We start from the raw sequence: 21,843 nt of genomic DNA, 5'->3' as shown, positions 1-21,843 counted from the left end.
TCAAAAACCTTTTCCTAAGGCACATCTATTTCTAACATCCTCTTTGGGGCACTTTTTTCTTTTTTCAAAATCAAATTTATGTTCTTAAGCATGCACCTAGACTTAGGCTGCATCATGCATGACCCCATGATGAAAATGAGGTTCAAAACTTCATGTTCAAAGCCCTGAGGGCTAATTTAGGACTTTCTCAAATCTATCTCTCAAAAGCTTGGTTCACATTCATCGTTCTCTTGTCAAATATATCATTTTCTTCAAAGTCATGCAATGTTTGCTTTTTCTTTCAATCCATTTCAAGGTTTACGATAATAGTTAATAATTTAAACAATAGATAAGCATAATGATTGATTCGGTTACTTGTGATATAGTTGTTATTAATGATCAAGTCTCATACCAATAGGTATCCTCATGGCTCCCTAGTTTTCCAGCAAATTAAAGTGAATTTTGAAAATTTTTTTTTAGAAAATATTTATGTGCAAAATCTCAAACGCATTTGCATGTAAGCAATAGAATAATAATTTTCAATTGGATGAAGGATTGAGCTTAATGGTTCATACTATTGTACAGATTTACAAGATCACAGAATCCAACACCTCAAGCCATATCAAAGTCACCACCTCAAAGTGGGAAGACCAAATGATGACATATAACTATTATTGAACTCACCATTGCCTTCATGTTTGATGGTGGAGTTCCAACCAAATATTGGTTGAAGCATTCCCTAAGGAAGTATGGTTGATAAATCCTTTGCCAATTCTTCACATTGAATATGAAAAGTCCATTTCAGTTTGGTTTAGGGAAAATCAAATTTTATTGCAAGAGAATCTTTGGAACTCGATGCTTTCCATATTCATGTGATTATTCTCACAACAAATTTGAACTAAGGTTGCCACCTTGTGTCTTTATGGGTAATAGTTCGACATACAAAGGATAAAAATGCTTGTATCCTCCAATGAACCAGGAGACATGGTGTTTGATTAATCAAATTTTCCTTTTGAAAAGTGGGAACCTTGTTTTCATTGCTCACAACTATTCAAGAAAGTGCTAGTTCACAAGATGGCATGAAGAAGGTCATTGTCCCACACGACCTACTACTTTTTCAAAACAAGACATGGAGATTCAACACCAATGCATATTGAAGGAAATGAACCTTCAAAATATGTTGTATTTTGACAAAATTTCCTCATGTAAAACCAATATTACACCCTTTCAACTACATTACCACAAAGTTTTTTTTTTTTTGCTCGACTACTTCAAATTCACATCAAATGGCAATTTGAGCACACGATAAAAGAGTAAGGTCGAATCCTAAATATTTTAGCTCTTGTTGTGCCAGTTGAACCATTAAAGAAGCTTGAGCACACCCAAGATGGGCTAGGGCAATGAAGAAGAAATTGCTGTCTTGAAGCAGTGGATGACATCAATTTAGTTCCTTGTGCTGCCTATTTGAATGTTGTGTCAACTTGATGGGTGTTTAAAAACAAAGCTGCAAGTTGATGGAATATTAAAACGACTAAAAAAGCATGCTTGGCTGAAACAACTAAAAGCATGCTCGGTAGCCCAAGGGAATTGATCAAATTGTAGGTATAGACTTTCCCAAAATCATTTCACAAGTTATTAAACCAACTACAATTTTCTAGTATTAACTATTAATTCTCCCTTCTGAAAGTAGGACATAATATAATTAGATGTAAAAAGTGTCTCTTTATATCACAAGTTGAATGAAACAATATATGTTGAGTAGCCTCAAGGATTTGAAAACCCTCCAGAACCTCACTATGTTTGTCAACTTACACAAAGCACTTTATAGATTGCATAATTCTCCATGAACATGGTAAGATCGGCTTGGATCTTTCTAATTACTCTTGAAAGGTTTTTTCTCCAGTATATCAAATACATCTCTCTTTATTTTTCATAAAGCAGAGTGAACTCTTTTCCAACTTTTACATTCCCATCATATAATACTAACGAGCAACAATGATTTTCTTGTTAATGAATTTATTCAAGAACTTAGTCGAGAATTTGCAACGAAAAACTTTCATGGGAAGTTTGCATGGCTTTACTGCAGTTGAGTTACTTAATAGTACGAATAGACTTTTGATAAGTTAAAAGCGATATGATTAGATCTTGTTAGAATATGCAAAAGTGTTGTTTTCTAAACCTTGTGCAACATCAGTCATTCAAAATTATCATGCTCCATTTTCAAAACAAACACTATTTCACAGCTTGGTAAGGAGCCTTTAATATCTTACATTTACATATGCCCCAATATCATTTGCTGTTAACTTTGTCAGTTAGTACATACAAGATCCATGGGAAAACAATTTTGCGTTAGTCAAAAGTATCATCCAATAGATCCATGACACTATTAGTCTACAGTGCAGTGTCTCGCCACAATAACATCCTTGCTTTCATGCTTTTTCCAATTCAGATTGGGCGAGGTGCCAAGAAATTTTTTCATCTACCACTAGGCTTTGCACATTCCTTGGAATGAACTGCATTTCTTAGATAACAAAGAAACAACCCATTACAGCTCGATCCACTAACAAAGTAGAGTATCACTCTATGGCTTCATCAGCTTTGGACTCAACTTGGATCACCTTTATTCTAAAAGATATTGGATTACATCTCTTAGATCCACTAATCTTAATCTATTATCATTTCTGCAAGAAAGTATGCATTGGATTTATTGGCCACACATTTGGTCCCCTTATAACAGCAAGTTGTTGATATTTTCTCAGGATTTGTCTCACTTTACCTTTGCTCATCTTAGAGGCAAACTAGGCATCTCCAGCCCATTGCCTAGTTTGAAGGGGCATGAAAGTGGAGTGACACTACAAAAAACCGACATATTACTGACCATAAGAAAAGAAACCATCAGTAGTAACGGATTTCTACCGATGGGCAACAGAAATTGTCAGTAAACTAGGCTTTTCATCGACAAAATAAAATATCATTGTAAGGCATATCCGTCAGTATTATGAAATATTGACGGTAATCAATTTTCGTTGCTATTGATCAAATATCACAAACATTTTCATTTACCGTCAGAGTTACCTGACTAGTTACCAACAGTTTGTGGTGAGCGTCAGTGTCAGCTGAAGATTTGCTGACGGCCTGCAGTGACTGTCAATGTTATGTCACTATGTAGCGATGGCCTCCAGACCCGTCAGTGTTAACTAACAATATAGAGATGGTTTGGTGTTACCGTCAGTCTTAGCTCAGCATGTAGCGACGGCTTCGACACCCGTCAGCGTTTACACATATACCGATGGTTTGTCGTCTCGTCAGTAAACATTAGCCCTTCTTTTCCGCCGCCAGACCTCACCACCGGCGACTACATGTAATGAAATCACATGCACTCAACGTGATTCTCAGAACGATAACTGGAAAACAATATGAGGATTATGCTAGCAATGAAGATCATCTTAGCAACGAAGATTGCATCAACACCCGCAGATAATGCATATCGTAGTGTATCTTGTTTTGGTAGTTCTTATTTAGCATGCGGTGATATTTTTTAGTGTTGTAAACAAGCTTATAAAATATCAAAGACATACTTACTATCAAACACAATGTTGATAGCTAAGTTTACCATGAAAATAGGTGTGTTATATATACCAAAGCACATAAATCTCATTATTTATTTTTCTTTTTCTTCTGTTAGGAATGGGCTTCTATCTTTTATTAATTTCCGTAATATTTCATCATACCTTCCTTTATGAAAAAATGGTTTGCATGTACACCTCCAGCAAGATTGAACTTGCTTTTTCCTTTCATTTTCATTGTTTAGAATGGTTGTTTTTTCACACATTTTACTTGTTAAACTTAACCCGTAAGTTTTCACCTCGAGGAGTCAAGGGTTTCCTTGAGGGTCTACCCCCTTTCACAGTCGGTGCTTCTTTCTCTATCTCGAACCGTTGGACTTTGCATCTCTCTCTCTCTTTTCTTTTATATATATATATATAAAGAGATTGAGAGAGAGAGAGAGAGAGATTGGTAGAAACCAGACTAATAGGTCAGGCAAGACCACCCTTTGATCATTTTGTGGGTTTTAATAATGTTTTTTTAATAAGCACAAATGAATGACACTCATAGCATCAACATTTTGATAACAGAAAAAACAACATTTTCATAAAAACAATTCGATTCAAAGCATGTTTTATATCAAAATAGTTTTCATAAATATATGAGGTTGTTCATAGGTTATTAAAAACAATTTTCTAGCCAAAATTAAAGGGTTGATGACTTAGGTTTTTACCAATCTCTCTCTCTCTCTCTCTCTCTATATATATATATATATCCCCTCTTTGCTGCAAATGATGGTTGCCAGCCAACAATGGCCCACTCACTTCTCTTTCTTCGTTATCTCTTGCGTCTATTTCTGAATATGTAAGAGATTTTCAGTATTTGTCTCTATGATGTTTTCTGAAATATGTTTATGGAATGCTTGGAAAAGCACAATTCATATTGGGAACATTTTTAAAACTCAACAAAAGATTGGTTATTCATTAGATTTAATTTCCATGTGCCTTCGGCTTATAATCTGCTTGATAGATTGTTCATGCTTGCTATGGACTATGAAAAAATTCCCATTTCTTTTTTAACGTAATGCATCTATTTCAATTCTATTTGTGTATGAGATTAATTTTACTTGACAAAGTCTATTAATTAGATTATTTATCAATGTACTACTATGTTATCTACTTGATCGTTCCAAGCGAAACCCAGATGATGCATATAAATCTATTTGATTGGAGACTTTAGGATATACATTTAGATGAATTTAGCACGTTGACAGTTAATTTCGAGTCATTCTACCTGTTTAATAGTGCATTAACTACCACCATCATATGAACTGGATGCACAATTTGATCTCAAATATGGCATGTTATATCGGGTTAGGTGGCATGTTATAGTCACGTCATCATTTCGAACTTGAAAGGTGTTATTTTAATGGTATTGAGGAATGTGGATCTTGGGATTAGGGGTGCCATTATAGAGGCCATAGAGGCCAAGTGGACCGTTTCTTCTCCTCCCCTTTTTCTCTCTCTCTCTACACTGAGGGGCATCATATATACACACACATATATATATATATATATATATATATGTATATATATATATATGGACATAGAATGATTGAGGGTACCATATATAAATAAGAATTGAGGGGCACTAATCTATTCAATCAGTAAATAAATGAGGTCAACTAATATGGAAATAAGTATATTTTAGGGGACTGGGGTAGGCAACTGCCCTCACAAGCCTGTATGGGGCTCCGCCCTATTATCAAGTCTCTCGCTGCATCCGCCTGGAAGAGTTGCATGTTTCCTCGTTGCAACTAAATTCATAGTTTTGAACATATAGACCATTGTATCTCTCTCTTGGAGAGCCAAATTCCATGGTGTCCCTTGCTTGATGAAGAGGAAAAGTTGTCTCGTGGGTAATGCAACATTTTTACCACTGGCCTTGATTTTGAAGTTTCCTGAAGATCATTAATATGGATTGTACATTCGAATACAATTTATAGACTGCAGAAGACGAATATATGAATCCAAGCGGCTCCAATAGACCCTGATACCATGAAATCTCAACTCATTTCCATGTCGACCATGAATCTTTGTTCATCTTTCATGCATGTAAATGTTTGCTCATCCATCAGTCATGCATCAATTCACAGGCCTCACTAATTAATAAAGTGGGTATCAGGTCCAACATAACAGCAGAGCTGATGAGCATCTCCTTACTGGTTCATGGGCTCTACTAGGATTTGGATGCTGCCGTTAAAGAAGTCAATATATCAAATTTGTATTGGATATCCAATCTAACCGTTTTGACATCCAATTTGATTCAGATCCGATTTAGTTTTAAATAAATAAACTATACCCAATGGTCATGCATTTTGAAAATCAGCCAGATTCGATTCAAGATTTGGGTCTAGATTCAGATATGAATAAAAAATAGGATTTGGATCTGATTTGGATTGTGAGGTCGGATTCTAATATGACTTTTCGTATTTGAATTCAAATATACAAATACGTGAAAAAACGTATACGGCTAAAGGTGTATCTGATTCGAATCCAATTCATTCAGTTCCCTAGCTGCCGTGCACCCAGCCATTGAATACTCACATGCATCTGCGCTGTCTCATCGGGCCATGCATTGAGTTGAATCGTTAAGTTGCCACTTGTTTAATTCGAATCTCCTCATTCAGACAGCACTATTATCAAAGATCTAACTAGATTCGGACCCATTTAAGGGCGGTTTATTAATGCTTATCATCTTCAGTAATCGATAAAAAAAATAACCGTGCATATTTATTTGAGATCAGAGAGTGAGAAAAGTTAGTTAAGATTGAAAAAGAGAATATATATATAAAATATGTATCCTATTACTGCTATCATAAAAGTGGATGGTTCAAATAGATGTGTGATTTGGCTGGTAAGCATAAGGTTCAGCTTGATCGAGCTGCTCGAGACAAGTTTGAGTTTTTAGAACTCAAGCAGATCTGATCTCGACCGAATGACCTCCAACTCAGCTCGAGCTCAAGCAAAGCTCGAGTTTTGTCGAACACTCCACACGAGTTTGAGTCAGCTCAGCTCGACACGAACTTGGCTCATGAACAGCCCTACGAGAGCCCGAATCTCCCAGCAGTTTGCATCTGAAATTATGCAACACCTGGTACTCGACGGGAACAATCAAGTTCTACAATAAAACATATTTAATCCCCAACACCTTGGTCCTGGCACTGCCATGTTCACAGCCACGTTCATCATGTGACAAAAACTATAAAAAATTGCCATGGATCAAGATACCTCATTTTGGCAAGATGGTGGATCTAGAAAATTCTAGGGACACTAGGTATAAAAAATTTTACATTTTAAAAAGTGTAAATGAAAGAAAAAATTATTAAAAAAACGTCAATTAAGAAAAATTTTGGGTTCCGTATATCCCACACTTGTCTCCGTCCCTGAAATTTCAATAGAAGAACACGGTGTTGTCGAAGTCATTTTGTTGTTACTCGGTGGTCGCGCGTCAGCTACCAAATCAAGACAACGTGGCCCATTCCAGGCCTCTGCAAATTTCTTGGCGTCTACTGGAACCTGACGAAGTTCACGAGAAGCGAGGGCTTCCTCTCGTACAGAACAGGGAAGGCTCACTCACTGCTGTTCTTGCTGCATCGCATCTTCTCATGTTAAACGTGTTGGTCGATCGATCCTTGGATTCATTCACCAGCCCTCTTCCGTGCATGTAACAGGCGAAGGGCGATGGACCTCGAGCTTAATTGGCAGTATTCACCACCTCAGACACTGTAAAGGCATCCATCAGAGTTGCTGTGATGTTAAGACTTACGAGCTCATAATGGCGGATAATACAAAGGACATTCAATTTCTGAAAGTTAAAAGTAAAAAGGACTGGAGATATTTTTAAGATATTATCATGGGAGGGCCCAAATATCGTTCTCAAAATTTTTATATACGATAAGTAAAACTTTTTAAAATTTACACGTAATTTAAAAAAAAAACTTTTTTTTTGAGGAGGGGCCGAGCCCCCCTTGGCTATGCCCTTAGATATTACCTTACTTCTAGTCTAAAAAGCATCAAATACCCAGAAGGGCATAGCTCGAACGGGCAAGCCTAGAACAGGTAATGCAATGCATTTTCAATTCAACTAAGGAGGTTATGTTTATAAGTTGAAGCACGCGGAGATCTCACTACATGCTTCGTATCAATACAACTCTAGACTTTGAAGGGAAGGACCTGTAGTTGGTCTCTCTTCTTCGGTGGTGAGATTAATCCTCCCCCTCACCCGAAATTTAGAAGCATAAAAAATCTACATAGATGCGAATACTTGGTATGTGGTGCTAGAGAGAGAAAGATAGAAAGAGGGAGATTTCTCAATGGCATCAGGATGCCATCCTGATTCTCAAAGGATAATGCCCATGACATGCCGCCCACCCCGGCCAACTGCATAACAGATTGTTGAAAATTAGATCTAAAGCTGAAATAAGAAGAAAGACAATACATGGGTGTTCAACGGAAGGCATCTATCGACCTTAGAGTCAAGTGGTGCTCAATATCTTGATAGTTATAATGGCTTTTACAACTGTCTCTAATAATTCCTCATAAATGAATCTGTTACAAAGATCTATATTCCTTTGTTTTAGCACCATCGGTATCTGTTCAGATTTGATGTATTGGAACAGCTGCAGGGAAATCCATTTGTGAATTTATTTACATCAATAATCTCGCTGCAAAGCTAATTTCCTTTTCTGATCAAGGATCTCATAGTCGGTTCTCTTAAAATTAACTAATTGGTATAATATATATATATATATATATATATATATATCTGACAAAATAAAAAAATTCATAGCGAAAAGTAGTGACAAGGTGCCACTAAGCAACAGTAACAAAAATGAAAATGTCAAAAGATAAACAAAAACAAAGCAAGCTAGAACAAATAAACAAGCAAGAACAGTGAGGTGGGGAAGAGGGGAGAGGGAAGGAGCTAATCAGAGGCAAAAGTCATCCTGCATCCAATACGAAGAGAAAAGTGAATATTTGCTTTTACACTAAGCAACACTCGTTGATGTGTCCCTGAGCATATGATTATTGCGGTGTTCTCAAATCCGACACCAAAAACAAATGAGCCAAAACTGTTAGGTAAATTGCCCACCATTGCTGACTGAAGTTGAAAAAGAAAAGAGAAGAAGCTGCCTTGGGGAAAGGGGAGATGGAAGGCCAAGCGGCAGCACACAAACAACAAAAAAAAAAAAGACAGTCAACAACTTCACAGTTGAGAGGGAGAGAAAGATGACACTGGTTAACAACTTGTGGATCCCAAGGTGCTTGAGATGGTCCAGGTATTGATGTGGCCAGCCGAAAAAGAGTCAGACAAAAACCATGACATGAGGTAAGAGGCTAGAAAACCAAATGGCATAATCAGAGAACCATGGAATAGTCAGACCAAAAGTAGCACCGTAATAAGAAGCGAAGGCGAATGAGACAAGACAAATAAATGAGCCAACTGGGGGCATGGTTTGGGGAAAGCTGGTCCAAGTGGGTGAAAGTCAGTATGGTGGAAAGAATATTCTTTCTTTCAGATGTGTAACGGAGATCTGATATACCCAAAGGTGTGCCAAGTGTGAGGGGCAGGAAAGACAAATTTAAACCCAAGAAAAGAGAAAAGGGGCTGATAATAAGTGGCTAGATGTCATAACTAATGACAAAGAAAGACAATACTAGAACCCCCTAAGAGTAAGGACGAGTAACAACATCCCCAGTGCACAAGACAATCGGAGGGCCACTGACCTCCTCAAAGGAAGCACTAGAGGAGACGATTGAAACGGACAAAGGTGGCAATGAGTGGCTTCTAAAGACCAAGAGCATGGAGAGGGATGAAGGCTAACAATGTCGGACCAGGGTGACTGTACCAACAAGGGAGAGGACTTTAGCTTGTCAGACTTGCAGGCAGGTGAGCATCTGCTATTGGACATTAGCCGCAGTGGGAAAGAGGATAATGAAAGACCAAGATAGTCAAGCGGTAACAACGAGACACTATAGCCAAAGCACACTTCTAAAAAAAATGCAGTTGCATGATCGACAAGGAGGAGAAGCAACTAATACTTGGTAGCATTAATAGAAAGCCCAAAAGCCAACTCAAAAAGCCGAAGCAACAACCAAACTCTAGCAATCTACTGCTGAAATACAGTACCGAAGACGATAAAATAGTCACATAGTGAATGACGGAGAAACCAAACAAGCTAGGGAGCAGCAACACGTTTAAAAAGTTAGAATATGATGTAGACCTAAAGAGGGCAGCAAAAGCATCAACAACGAGGTTAAAGAGAAGAGGGAGATGGGGACAACCTTGACAAAGCCCATGACGCAGTGAGAAAAACTGAACGACAGACCCGTTGAAGGAAATGGTCATCTGAGGCCTAACAACTACATTACGAATGTTATGTCCAAAGCCGAACCCATGGAGGAGGTGAAATAAGAAATCCCAACTAACCGAATCAAAAGCCTTAGCGATATCAAGCTTTAAGGATAAAAGATGGAGAGCATAAAGAGCTGATGGAATGGCCAACCTTATTTGCCAAGAAGACTGCATCATGCAACCATCTTCCAAGAGAAAATGCAACCTGAAATAGGCTGGTGAGCGTCCTTGCTAGTGTTAGATAGTTTATTTATTTGATAAGTTGTTTGCCCCTTTGATGCTGCTTTAGGTTTCTTGGATATACTCAACCTGTCTTAGCTGGTGCTTAAGAGTCTGTTTAGGTGCCATAAGGTCGTATTAGTGGGTAATTGCCAATTGATGAAGATAATTGGCCTGAAACCCTAGTAGTTTGTCTATTGCACAGCATTGAGGGACTAGTGACCTCGCAACAAGTTTTCCTGCAAACCCCATCAACTCTCTTAATAATTCATTCTGTCCTGATCTATCATTGGGTAGTGGTATGTCTATTTTAGGCTATAGGTTTTGTCTGAATAAGAAGATCTTTGATGTCCAGCTCTATCCGCCAGACACCATAGCCAAACCCAAGCATTCTAGACCTTGCAACCGATCTCAACCTCCACCCCAGATCCAACAACAAATCAAGGGATCCAAGAACCACAACCCTAGGGGATAGAAGGGAAGAGAAAAGGGCTTCTGTTTAAGATTTCCCTTTCATCTCATTCTGTAATGATTTTAGTTATAGGTTTCAGGTTGATCAACATGGAAGTTTAAATTCATTAATTCACATTATTTGTCATGGAATTGGATACTCCAAGAATAAGGTATGACAAAAGATGGCATTTACACACTCAAATTTAAAGTTCTAATTAACTAGCTAGAAACTTAGAAAATAAAAAGTTACCAAAATTCATAGACCATCTTCTATTTATAAGAGCAAGAGAGTTCTAATTCAATAGTGTTGGACCTTTTAGGGGTCGTTTGGTAGTAGGGATATTTCATGACTGTTCCATGGATCTGCTCCAAATATTCGACTAGATTTATGGAACAATTGGAAACACTAATATACCTCAAGCACGAGGGGACATTTATGTGACACTCAAAGGATGTCCCTATAAACTATTATAGTTCCATGAATATTGCCCTGATCTTTGGGATATATTTATAAAGAACACTATGTTATAAGGTTTTATTACTCTGTCTCAATCCTTGGGCAGATTCATGGAACAAGTAGTAGAAGCTTTTCGCATTACCAAATGGACGCTTATGATATATTCCCTGAGAACTGAATAAGATTGGGGTCCACAAGCCACCTATTAGCGTTTAAAATGCCAGGTAGGGCCTTGAGGTATGTGTGGTAATACTGCATTCAATAATGGGGTGCACAAGAAATGAATCCTGGCTTTAACTAGGGTCTCCGTGGCACGAAGGGGCTCATTCAAGTTGCAGATGGCTCCAAATGGAGTCGATATCTCTGTTTAATTATAAGAAGCCAATCGCCATATCACATGTATGAGGTATACCAACATCAATATGGAAAGAAAATGCATGCATCTGTATATACTTCTGATCTATCATCTACGAAACATTTTCTCATTCTTTGTGAGTTAACCTTCATTTTCAAGCAAATTATCAACTCAACCAAGTCCCTATGTCGATCAATAAAACTGCGCAAGTAAGCATGAAGGGGGCTAGAAGTACACAGAAAGTACATAAACATTTTTATGAGAAAGATTAAATATTTAGATCAGAAGCGGTAGTGGGTTATAATTAATGTAGAAGATGGCTTTTATCATTCAACCAGCCTCCCGCCAGACCATTTACCTCAACATTCAGGATGATTACACCGCAATTTGCAGAAAGGAATTGATTGACTGAAGGGATTCCAGACTGCAATTGCAGAGTTCTGCCCACCTAGGTAGTAGGCCTCATGAAAGACTTCGGGTTGAAAAACATTGATTTCTTTCCACAAAACCTGTAGGTATCTCTTGGCTACTGCTCTCTGCCTGTCCCCTGCCAGAAATTTGCTCTTCCGTGATGATGTCGAGATCCTGCAGACCTTCATTTTCAATTACGTTTGATCGCAAGTAAAAAAAAAACGCATGAACACACACATACACACACATAACGCTACTGGATGCTGGATAATTGTTACCAAAGAACCATAAATCATCCCTCATGCTACCATAAACCGCCCCATGCCATAGACCGTTGTTAATAAAAATGTAGTCAATTCTTTTTAGCATTTATTTTTTAAATTTTATCCATATATATATATATATATATATATATATATGCTTCGTACAGGAATTCCAGCACCGGTAGCAGCATTTATACCTTCACCCATGTGACCGGAAAATCCCTGTGCATTGCTGTGCCTACTCAAAGGAAAAAAAAAAGGATACCCGAGTATACACTGTTCTAAGTAGCATATAACATCTATTCCTCTATGATTACATGGTGATATAAGATTTTAACAATCATTAGCATATATATCATCTCTCCCTCTATATATTGTCAGAAGGCACTCTTGCAGGTCATATAAAATTCTACCATATAGTGATAGAGTGCCTAGCTTCATATAGATCTTTGAAACTTAGCTGATATGTACCCACGAAGTGGTTCTTCATGTGTACATCCACACATAAAGGTCTAAGAGAGCATGTGCCTTCTTGTGAAGAAGCTAGGGCCTATATATTAATGTACTAGCTGTAGAAGGTTGGTCCCCTATAGGGACAGAATCCTCTAGCATCACTTGTCTTCATTGCTTACTAAGCCCAGATGTTGGCATTTCTCTTAGATTGGTTATATAGAAATTGAAAGAGAAAGAGTAAGTCAAAAGTGTAAACAACATTATAAGCCTTGGTAGCCAATCGATAATTCTAAACATAACAACGATAGCCAAAGTTATATATAGGGAAATCTTCTGCTTGATACTTCATTGCCACCTTCTCCCCCAACTACAATAACACTGTAATGTGCAAGGGCATTCCCCCTTATTTCTTGTGGAGGACACACAAAGCAGATTATTCACGTCTAGTACCACTAAATAAATGTGAAGAAGGATAGCTGGCCTCATTATTTGACCATGGTCTCTGTCTCTTTTAGCTTTTTAATTTCCAAGTACATCCTAGGGTTGAGCAGGGACCAGTATCTTTTAAGTGGGCACTCCACTTAGATGGACCACAACTAGGTATTTGTAGCTTTTAGTGTGTGTTTTATAGCCTCTGTGCCCGATCCATGGCTGATTTTATGATTCTTTTATGTGGGACCTATATTGTAAACAAACACTGGATTTTACCACTATGTGAAAAAGAAGATTTGAGGTTCTCACCTTATATTTGAAATCAGATGGGAAGGGGTTGGATGTTAAATCCACAGATTTGAGATTCTCAGCGGCGTTTGATTACCTCGGATTTGATATCCATAGTTATGATGTGAATATGATGTGACATGCTTTTGAGGATGTGACAAAAAATCTATGGTAAAATTCATGGCTTGTCAAACTAAGGATCATAAGTCAGACCGAAGATCCACACTTAAATCCTTATAATTTTACTTCTTTGCATTGAGAAAATAACAGAGTTGAGATCAGAAGGGGGGGAGTTGATCCTAAATGCATCGTTCTCAGATCCTAAGGATATCAAATCTGTGTCTATCAAATGTGCCCTCAATGATCTCAAATTACTTCAGCTTTCAAATTTGATGTTATCAAGCACACTCTTAAGTCTTGCTGTAGGACATGCGCACCCTGGTCCACAAGTAGCTAGCCACTGCTCCTAGTATATATAAAATTACCTTAATGGTGCAGACAACATGCTCCGTAACTTAAATAACTAAGAAGCTTTACCTCTTTATGTGGGGTGCAATATTGATCAAGTCGCGGAGAGCTTTAAAATTACCATTAATGTGAAATAATGTAAGGACTGTTCCTTTTCTTTCCATTTCATCGTATCAATATACAAACAAGCCTAGCAGGAGCACACGTGTATACTGCTACTGATTTGTGTGTTTATATTTGTATGTGGCCAATGGTTGTAAGTTGCATACAACTACCCAAGTAAAGTAGCTCGGTCTTCAAAACTCCAATCCAAACAAACTCACACCACTTTTTCTGTCTCTTTTCATAACATTGAATGGTCACTGCTACCCACATTAAAGAAGAGAGAATAATGAGTTGTCAGTTCTAACCAGCGATGAATTGTCAGGATCAATATAAATTTTCTGCTAAATACTAGTCCAAGACGCACATTGAAGAACATAGATCGAAAGTTGAAACATTAAGGAACTCGTTTCAATTGCTTGAGAAACTGTTGTACCAACCAGAAACAACGAACTAGATGCATCAACAAATTGAAGCCATTATTTCATCTTTTCACTACGACATCTTTTGAACTTCCATGTGTGGTTTGCATTATATTGATATCAATTAGATCCTGGATCTAATAATGTTATTGAGTTGTTCACACTCTTCTCAGCAGTAGGCCGTGCTGCAGAACCTCTCAACCGTGCAGCTCTCAAGGATCCTAACAAAGAGCTGGTTCGTGGTGCACCTAGGAGTCTTGAATTGGCTCAGCGACGCTCCGTCTCTCACAAAATGGTCAAGGATCTTCTTGAAGGTGCCCTTCTCCACGATGCACAGCTCAAGCGGCCCTATGGAGTGCGACTTCCTGGCCACCACGTAGCCAGGGTCCACAAAGGACTCGTCCATCTTCTTGCAGCACTCGGCCAGGAGCCTCGTGTCGGCCCTGCCGCCATGGCCGAGCTCCCAGTATATCACGTAACGCCCCGGCGACGCAGAGAGGTTGGCCGTGCTGGTGAAGTCGACGAGCTCGAGGCCCGAGTCGTTCAGTAGTTGGCATCCTTTTGCTACGACCAGCTGCAGGTCCCTCTCCGTGTTCTTGTCAATGTTGACCGTCAGAGTGAGCTTCCTTCTGCAGACAAAACTCAGCTTGGGGGATCTATTGTGGAAGCCTGAGACCTGAACAACGTCTCCTAACCTGTACCTGTAGAGACCTGAAAAAAGAGAGAAGCCAAATCAGAGGCACACCACACCGTAAGAAAAACTTTGTCCAGAATGAAGTCAAATTATTCAGTCATGTGGGTACGATCTGCCCAAATACCTGTGCTGGCAAGTGGATACTACGGCTGCATTTAAAACTTAAAAATTTTATGTTTTCAAACTTCATGTTTTCTTTAGTTTTGGTTTTTCCTTCTTCTATTTCTCTTCTACCTAAATTATGTAATTTCCTTTCATTTTTCTTTAATTTGAGAATTTTTGTTGATTATTATATATATTGTTTATATTTATGTATACACTCTATCCTACCTAAATTTTCTAAAAATTGTAATACTTGAACTCACTTAGCGGTATACGTACTCAAACCTGAATCCATACCAGTACCCATGTGACTTAGCTTGGATGTTTTATTATGGAAAGATTATGCATGAAAGAACTTAGCAATCTAATTATCCGCTAGAAGCCATGAAAGTTCTTGCCCTTGGAGGTTTGAGGCTGAAGCTGGTTATGTGTTTTGAGTGCTCAAGAGAGGGATTAGTGTTCAAAGCCCAGAATGACTAAACTACCCATCATGAGAAAAAGTAAGAACCCTCCCCTAAAAGGGTAAAAATGGGGAAGGAGGGACATGCATGTTTAGGAGAAAAACAATATCGTGCACATATTCACATGGTACCAAAGGTGGAGCCACATATTAGCTGGTGTGAGGCCTAAATTTTCCTTCATTTGTATATTAAGGTCTTCTATATGTAAATGTTACTTCAAGTATGAAAATCTGTGAACCAGTGGCCCTCCAGAAAATTTTTCTCTGCCACTCCGTGGTACCACTGCCCTCTCTTTTGAGAAAATGTGAGCTTTGACCTGTGGCACCATTCAAATATTTTGTCTGTGAGTTGAGTAAGAGGTGGTGAATGCGGTGATAGATTCCATTAATCAATGCGTTATCAGATCAGGACAGAGAGCCGCACATCCCAAAATTCAACACAATTGAATGCTTTCACCCTATTTCTTGACCAAGCAATGAAAAAAGAACATATGGACATGTATCTTGTTTGACAATGATCAGAATGTTGCTCAATGACCATGCTGGTGAGAATAGTCTGCAATAATATAGCTTCTGCATAGGATCGCTCATCACTAAGCTCCCAATCAAGAACAGCTAGAGATTGTCGGTGAATGAACCATGGCCACAGAGAGGGAGAGGGGCTTATAAGGCTAAGATCCGACCACGTTAGCTTTAAGAACGGCAACCCTCAACCAGATCAACACTTCTCAATATCATGAAGATAGTATCCTCCCGAATCGAACTGAAGACGTGGTTAATACAGGCTACCCATTGCACTACCCATCACTTGTAATGATCAGGAGAAATTGATCAAGGCAGTGCAGCCAACTAGGTGAAAGGATTGCCCTGGAGGTGGGCGTCATACAACAAAGGTGGGGTGCCAAAATATTTCTAAAAGCTCTAATGGGAGCAAGTGAAGTTGAGATCTCATGATGGAGTTGAAGTTGCCAGTAATGTTCCAAGGGGCATGATTGAAATCCCTAATGGCTTCAAGGTCAGGATAAAAGAGGCATTCATAGAAGGAAGATGAAGGGTAATATACTGCAGTAAGGATAAAAGGAAGGGCTGAAGGAGACTTGGGCAACCATGGAGGGGGCAAATTAACGAGCTGTGATAAATCAAAGAAACAGAAGCAGACAATGCTCCAAAGAATGGGAATGCCACCACAAGAATGATCAGCCGATTTAAAAAAGCACCACAGTCTGCCAAATATCATGGATGAAGGCATATGTAATATCATCCAACCCTGTCTCTACTAGAATGAACATGTGACGGTTGAATTGCTTGATCCAGTTAGCAAGGTAGCAAACCTTGTTGGGGGAGAGCAATCAAGAGGATGAAGCTCTCTCGTAAGCTTAGAGAGCATAAGGCTAAGGTCATCTGAGGGAAGTTTATGGGGATGAGTGCAGCAGTGGGTGCACGGGGAGGGGAGTGGCTCATTAGCCAGGTGTGAGATAAGATAACAAGAGAAAATGATGGTAGACGAGACGAAATAGCAGCTGAAATGATGTCAAAGATGAATCTCTACGAGATATAGAGAAAAATAATGGCAGAGGAGATGAAGAAGCAAGTGAGGGATGTGGGGAGTGGACACAGGAAAGGAAAGGGTGTCTACTTAAAGTCTCTATGATCTAAAACGAGTAAGAAAGAGTCTGATGTTTAAATTCATAGATCTCAAACCTTGAGGTTCTTAGAAAAGAGTAAATTAAGAATAATCAAATGCCACATGAAAAGGAATTAAACAATGTTGGCATTAAAAATAAAAGATCAACCACATACCCTTCGATGAGAGGCCGGGAATGAAAGATCAGGTGAGCACGGAAGAGGCCTTTAATGCATGACAGCCAACAGGCCATAGCCCAAGGATTAAGGGCCGAATAAGGGGCATCAAATGGGATTGGCCGAGTTGGTCCGGCGACAAGCCCCATCCTCCGTCGGTGGCCGTAATAATGACTTCCACCTATGAAGTTATGGGGGCCAAGCCCACTGACGACCCTGATGGCCGTGACAGCGCCCACACCATGATGGTGGGAGGCATCCATAATTATCTCTTCTTTCCCCTTCTACCGCAAAATCTCCTGTGGTGTGTTCGGTAGATAGCACTTGACGTGAAATTTTTTTGTATGAGAACTCATATATGGCAAGGGTGTTCACACTCAGAAGATTCAAAGACTCAAAAGTAACCGAGGTTTGAATCCGGTGATCACTGTTAAGTGACAAACCTGACATCCCCATTAAAGGATTAATGCAAGTTAAAACCTTCAAAGCATAAGGATATGAACTTGGGAGTTTTACTGTCGGCAGTTTTCTTTAAATAAACATACAAATAAGAAGTCTTACTACTATATATGAAGAAGAGGATTCGAGATCCTTAATATACGACCAAACTTCATATTTCAAGTTAGATGGGAAAGGAGTTGATCCCAAATTTCAGCATCTAAGATCCTAATAACCTTAAATCACCTCAGATTTCACATCAACAAGCAACTAGTTAAAACTACTAAAAGCCTCTCATGAAAATTCCATGGGGAACCAAACAGACAACCTGTTGCTTCCCCACTTGGCAAATTGAGAATGATTAGACACATGAGGTGTCCGCTGCTTGATCTAGTTTTATCTCTGACGGTCTAAGAATTTAAGTAATGTTAAAGTTAGTGAGAGGGTCACCTTACTCAGTTCTGGGCTCCCACACCGATCTACACCTTTCAAAAACTGGCCTCCAAGAGAGCATCCATGGAGGACGGCCAAGTATACAGAAAATGGAACTTTACTTGGACGGGACCCACTTGTCCGGCTTGTCACCTCATGTATGAGTCATACAGAAGCAAAATAAGAGCCACAAGATGTGAAATGCGTGGCTAATGACTCTAACAATAGACACAAAAACGAGACATACTCGTCTGGTCCAAAGATCAAGACCACTTGAGAAAAAAGGAGGTTGTACTTATCCAGGTTTGGACTATGGTCCACAAGATTGATTCTGTAAAACGACGTGTAGGATCAACCCATGTAAGCCATATAGATAAGGCTGTCCCTTGATATGATTTGACTCGAAGCGCCTGTCCATTAAGATGGTACCAACTTTTTTCTGTCCAAATTTAAGATCCAAATCTGTGCTTCATTAACCGGAATTGAAGATCAATCCTACTGTGAAATTGAGTAATGTTTAAGGGTTGTGTTCGAATGCAGGAAAACTTTCTACGGGAGAAAATCTAACAGGTGGAAATGGTCCCAGAAACTTTTGATCCCCATTTCTTCTTTGTTTCAGGATAAGTTCGGATAAAAAATCTCGGACAGGTAGATATCGAGATGTTTGCATGTGGTCCTGAGTTCGCATCTTTTGAGAGGAAGCCTTCCCACATGAAAGAAACCTTCCTGCATTCAAACAAGGCCTAGGTGACACAGACAAAAGAAGGAATGGAGATGATGAAAAAACTCCAACGTGGAGTACAACAAGAATTCTCAAATCCAATTATTTTTCTAGGTTTTATATATATACATGTATGTATATATATCATATATATATAAACCTAGAAAAGTAAATGGATTTGAGAATTCTTGTTGCACTCCACGTTATATATATATATATATATATATATATATATATATATATATATATATATATATATATAGGATAAACTGCGCAAAACAAAAGATGGGTATAGCTAAATAGAAAAGTTAGACTGAAAAAGACAAAGCAAATGTGCAGATAAGTAGAATTAGATTACTTATATGAAGATAAGACAGAGACATGAGACTAGAAGAGTTAAGAGACTAAGGCCATGAGAAAAATTCAGAATCTGTGAAACTAGAAAAGCAGGTATAAAGTTATTGCCGCTTATGAAATATGGAAGGAGCCGAAAATAAATCTACGTGAACTTTGATTTTTAGAATCTAAGATTTAAAGAACATTTCTAGTTCGTCTGCTCTGAGTAGCACTTGGAAGGGGACAAACCACAGCGTCGATCCCAAGCAGAAACGCGGTTTCCTAGAATTTCTCAGTAAAAGGTGCAGCCTTTGATAGAGCACCAAAGACAGACTACCACCAAAGAGTGAGTCAAAACTACCAGTTTCCAAACGGTGGGGCCCATTCCAAAGTGCCAAAAGCTGGTGGCAGACCTGTTCAAAACGTGGGGTTTTTAATGGTGAAGACGGTAGTAAGCCTGTCCTTAGGTGTGCCATGTTCGGTACTGAGATTGCTCTACTGAAGTCTAACCAAGCATGATCTGTGGACTCTCTCTCTCTCTCTCTCTCTCTCTCTCTCTCTCTCTCATAGGGTGGTATTTTTCCTACCTGTGAAGGTGGTGACAACAACTTCATATTCTTCACCAAGTTCCACTTGAGAGAGTCTCACTGGCTGGGCCTCAGTGAATTCATGCATGGCAGCAGCATCTTGGCTCCTGTGTCTATGAAGAGGCAGAAACTCAAAATAAGCAAAAGTTGGGACTACAGTGAAGGAGACAAGCTCAGGAGGAGCGGCAGGGTCTATATTGGCACCAATCCAGCATTCTGTAGCCCCATAGTCTGCACCAACCAAAGGCAGGTGGCCCGCATAATGCCTCAGCTTCTTCAAGTAGGGCAGCATAGATCCTGTCATGATGGAATATATGTACTTAGCATTGGGCCAAAGTTGGGGAATCACACCATACCAATCCTTCAATTCCATGCATTCTTTCTCTATGATTGAGGCCAGAAGCGGGGCAGGGGAGATCAACTCAAGGACTGCTTTTCTCATGACGAGGGATGTGATTCTTGGGCTCAGATCACCTTCTCTTATGTCCCTGCAGATTTCCTCCCACAGCTGCTCAAATTCCCTGAATGCCTCGACTATTGTGTAGGCAAAGGTGGAAGTGACAAACTCCACCTTTTCTGAGAAGAACAGTCCCAAAAGGAGATGACAGTATGTTGATTGCTTATGGTCTGAACTAGAGATGACCTCAACAGGGCTGCACGTGAACGCCTTTGTTTGCTTTTGCTTTATTTTGAACTCCGCACTGTCAAAATAATGAGTGGTTGCTGTTCCCACCTTCATCCCCCCCTTCGTTTGAAATTGCTTGCCACTGTAAATGAATTCCAAAATCCTCCCACCAGCCTTAATTGGGAAAACCCTGTAACAGCAGCCATCATTGAAAAAGGAAAAGGTTTCAGCTTTTTCCTCAATGGTCTCAAAAGCAATGAAACCCATAAATATGCAAAAGAGTACAAAGAAATCCAAATTAGTATGTATTTTCAGAAGCCAAGTTCAGAAAAAAAGGTGAGAACGTTTAACACTTAGTGGCTTAGCCCAAACCTTGACCTATAGGCTGCTGCCAGCCTGAACATATGAACAGTAGATTGAGCACTATGACTTGTAAATGGCAGGTACTTGGGTCTTCCTTCTGTTGTCCCTGAGCTGCAAATTTGCATAGCAGGATTCTTATCAATAGATAGCCTTGACAAGCATATGGAGAAAGAGAGAAAGGGGAGAAAGAGGGAGAGATAGACTTTACCTTAATGAAAGAGTGGTAATTGGCTGTTGAGTGAGTATGGGAGATGAGTCTCCGTCTGCAATCCTCTGAATGTAAGTTTCATAATCTGCATGCGTTGAAAGTGGTAACAATGATGTGAAGTATGACTCGAGAGCATGGTCATCCACCTCATCAACCTGGACCTGTCCCAGCCATTTCCGGAGGTACTCTGTTCCTGAATTCTGGCGTATTATCTTGCCAAGAATGCTGGTCTGTACCTCCTCCGCATCCCTGGTAACCTCTTCAAACCATTGTGTCATGCCCTCCTCATCTTCACCCTTGTTGATCATGGCTTCCTTTATTCTTCCTTGGAAGGGCAGCCTGGCTTAATGTACAGAGGGGTCTTCAGGAAGGATCTTTAAAGAATGGGCTGTTGGGTGTTTTTATGGTTGGTGAGGGAGGGGGAAACCTCTCTATGGTACGACGCCATGGCTACCACAGAAACACTTATCGCTCTCCCTCTCCCTCTCTCTCTATCTCTCATATATGCCAATGCAAACTTTCATAAACTCAGACTGCTGGCTTCTTTAACCAAAAGGAGGTTGTGGCCTTGGGCAGCTGTTATCAACACAGGCTGCCCATAAAAATATCACGGCGCCAACTTGCCCTTTCAGCCAATATTGCAAGGTGGGTTCATTTTCTGAGGCCGTACACTAGCAGCAGCAACACAGTGGTGCGGCTCACAAGGCTTCATTTTGCGTGTCAGAATCCACCTTTGAATTGAAGGGTCCTTTTCTTTTTGTCAGGTGCAAAGGAGAGTGCCTTCGCGCCTGGAGAGATCATATGCATTAATG

At 39.4% G+C, this 21,843-nt stretch overlaps 1 protein-coding gene across 2 annotated transcripts; it reads right to left on the bottom strand.

Annotated features, from left to right (window-relative positions):
- Positions 1-14,232: 14,232 nt before the first annotated feature.
- On the bottom strand, positions 14,233-21,843 carry LOC116264154 (indole-3-acetic acid-amido synthetase GH3.10-like). Of its 2 annotated transcripts, none has more exons than XM_031644205.2 (4): positions 21,032-21,843; positions 20,839-20,934; positions 19,836-20,650; positions 14,233-14,976 (listed from the first exon to the last, which is right to left on the bottom strand). In XM_031644205.2, the coding sequence occupies exons 1-4, from the start codon at positions 21,337-21,339 to the stop codon at positions 14,435-14,437; spliced, it is 1,761 nt and encodes a 586-aa protein (XP_031500065.1). In that variant the 5' UTR covers positions 21,340-21,843; the 3' UTR covers positions 14,233-14,434. The 2 variants fall into 2 exon arrangements, with proteins under 2 accessions (XP_031500065.1, XP_031500064.1); XM_031644204.2 differs by having other exon boundaries at positions 20,833-20,934; positions 21,032-21,840.

The sequence above is a fragment of the Nymphaea colorata genome, chromosome 11, assembly GCF_008831285.2.
Source record: "Nymphaea colorata isolate Beijing-Zhang1983 chromosome 11, ASM883128v2, whole genome shotgun sequence".
Lineage (NCBI taxonomy): Eukaryota > Viridiplantae > Streptophyta > Magnoliopsida > Nymphaeales > Nymphaeaceae > Nymphaea > Nymphaea colorata.
Note: the sequence above shows the minus strand (reverse complement) of the source record. Positions and strands in the feature narration are given on the sequence as shown.